The sequence below is a fragment of the Cibotium barometz genome, chromosome 66, assembly GCF_041138505.1.
Source record: "Cibotium barometz isolate CiBa-2024 chromosome 66, ASM4113850v1, whole genome shotgun sequence".
In the NCBI taxonomy this organism is placed as follows: Eukaryota; Viridiplantae; Streptophyta; class Polypodiopsida; order Cyatheales; family Cibotiaceae; genus Cibotium; species Cibotium barometz.
Window position 1 is genome coordinate 13,578,523 of NC_141111.1, and position 1,845 is coordinate 13,580,367.

General features: G+C 46.5%; 1 protein-coding gene across 1 annotated transcript; it reads right to left on the minus strand.

The window, feature by feature from the left end:
* Positions 1–259: 259 nt before the first annotated feature.
* On the minus strand, positions 260–1,093 carry LOC147602787 (uncharacterized). The gene has a single exon (XM_086797563.1). It carries the CDS (start codon positions 1,044–1,046, stop codon positions 393–395), a length of 654 nt encoding a protein of 217 aa, XP_086653689.1. The 5' UTR covers positions 1,047–1,093; the 3' UTR covers positions 260–392.
* Positions 1,094–1,845: the final 752 nt, after the last annotated feature.

A 1,845-nucleotide genomic window follows, 5' to 3' on the forward strand; every position in this document is an offset into this window, starting at 1 on the left:
GTTTTCAATGTTAATCAATGGAGAAGACTAGACCGTAATTTAAGAATGTTCTACTGCAAAGAAGAGGATCGATCAATCAAGAACCATAAATGATATGTAAAAGAATGTTTCCATTGCAAGAAAAGGATCAGCAACAAGGACCATGAATTATACGAGAGACAAGTGTAATACCCGGGTTTGGAAACTTTAATATAACAATAGACTTCTTAAAGAGCAAGGACAATGATAGTCCATCAATTTAAGGGGGAAGGTGGGGGGGGGGGGGGGGGGGGGGGAACGATCAACAATATTGCATACATATTAACGTGATGTATTGGCTAGGAAATGTTGTAGATATTTCGAATGGCAACAATGCGAGGGAATGGTTTGATGTGTTAATTAGCTAGGGTGGTTTAAGGGCATGAGAGGTTAGGAGGCACTTTGGAGCCGCAAGTGGTAAGGATGGTGACGATGACGTCGAGTTTTGCATGGACGTTAGCGAGGCCGAGGACGTTAGCATCGATGGCAGCACACAAGCACACCTCCACGTCAAGCCCAATGAGGCCGAGCAGAGCACAGCAATCGCTTTGAAGTGGGTCTCCTAGAACGCCGCTGAGTATGGGAACGCAGACACCGAGCTTGATGATGTCAACAGAGCATGTGGCAGGGAGGGGAGGCGTAGGAGGAACTGGGGGAGGCATGGTAGGAACTGAGGGAGGCTTATTGGGCACTGAGGGAGGCGTAGCAGGAACTGAGGGAGGCTTAGCGGCGGGCACTGGGGAAGGCGGAACAGGAACTGAGGGAGGCTTAGTGGGCACTGGGGGAGGCGTAGCAGGAACTGCAGGAGGAACTGAGGGAGGCTTAGTGGGCACTGGGGGAGGCGTAGCAGGAACTGCAGGAGGAACTGAGGGAGGCTTAGTGTGATGTTTAGGGGGCCGGTGTGCTTCATTGGATGACCTCGCGCTTGCAAGATCGCACCCCAGGATTATAAGTATCACCACAACAGCTTCAAAAAGAAGTGGAAGAGAGCAACACAGGCGCTTGGAACAGCAATAGGCAGCTGCCATAATGACAATGTGAGAGACGGGGCTGTAGAAGAGCTTGCTCTTAGCAGCAAAGCAAGGCCCATATATATATATATATATAGATCCCACACGCTTTGCTGCAAAGCGTGGCCACCTCCGCAAGAACCTTTTAGTCACCCACCTGTTGTCACCCCATGTGTAGTGAATATAATATATCGCATCACGCCAAAAAGGACAATAAATTTCGGCTTGCGAGGTGAGACAACGTAACGGTATGATTGGGAATTCTAAAGCCCCAAAGGTCTGTAGGCCACCTCCTACCCTTACTTGTGTAAAACATCAACCATTTTTAAATGGTGAAAATCTATGTATCAAAATAGGTTCAACCCATATGTCAAAGTGATGGACAACACTTGAGGGGGAGTATGTTGGGAATGCAATCGTTATCATTGGGAGCAGTCATTCAGTCAAAGGTGGATTAGTCCAAACTACCTTAGAGTCACTTAAGCTTTGTGAATGGCAGTAAGAAAATAAAAGTCTTCATTTCTGCTTTTAGGATCAATTTCTACAAAATCAAGTGAGGAGAAAGAACAAAGGAGCCGTAGTTCCTCCAACTCATCAATCAATGGTTCAAGATAAACATCCATATGCTTGACTTTATGTTTCCCTGGAATTAGAAGGGATAACATAAGATATCCCTTCTTGATCGCCATTGATGGTGGAAGGTTGTAATTCACCAACACAACTGGCCATACACTGTATGCGGTGCTTTTGAAACCAAATGGATTCACTCCATCCATACCTAGGCCAAGTCTCAAGTTTCTGGGCTCTGTTTTAAAGC

Excerpts from the sequence above, each read along its gene's own strand:
- LOC147602787 (XM_086797563.1), bottom strand. The coding sequence starts at position 1,046 with ATGGCAGCTGCCTATTGCTGTTCCAAGCGCCTGTGTTGCTCTCTTCCA.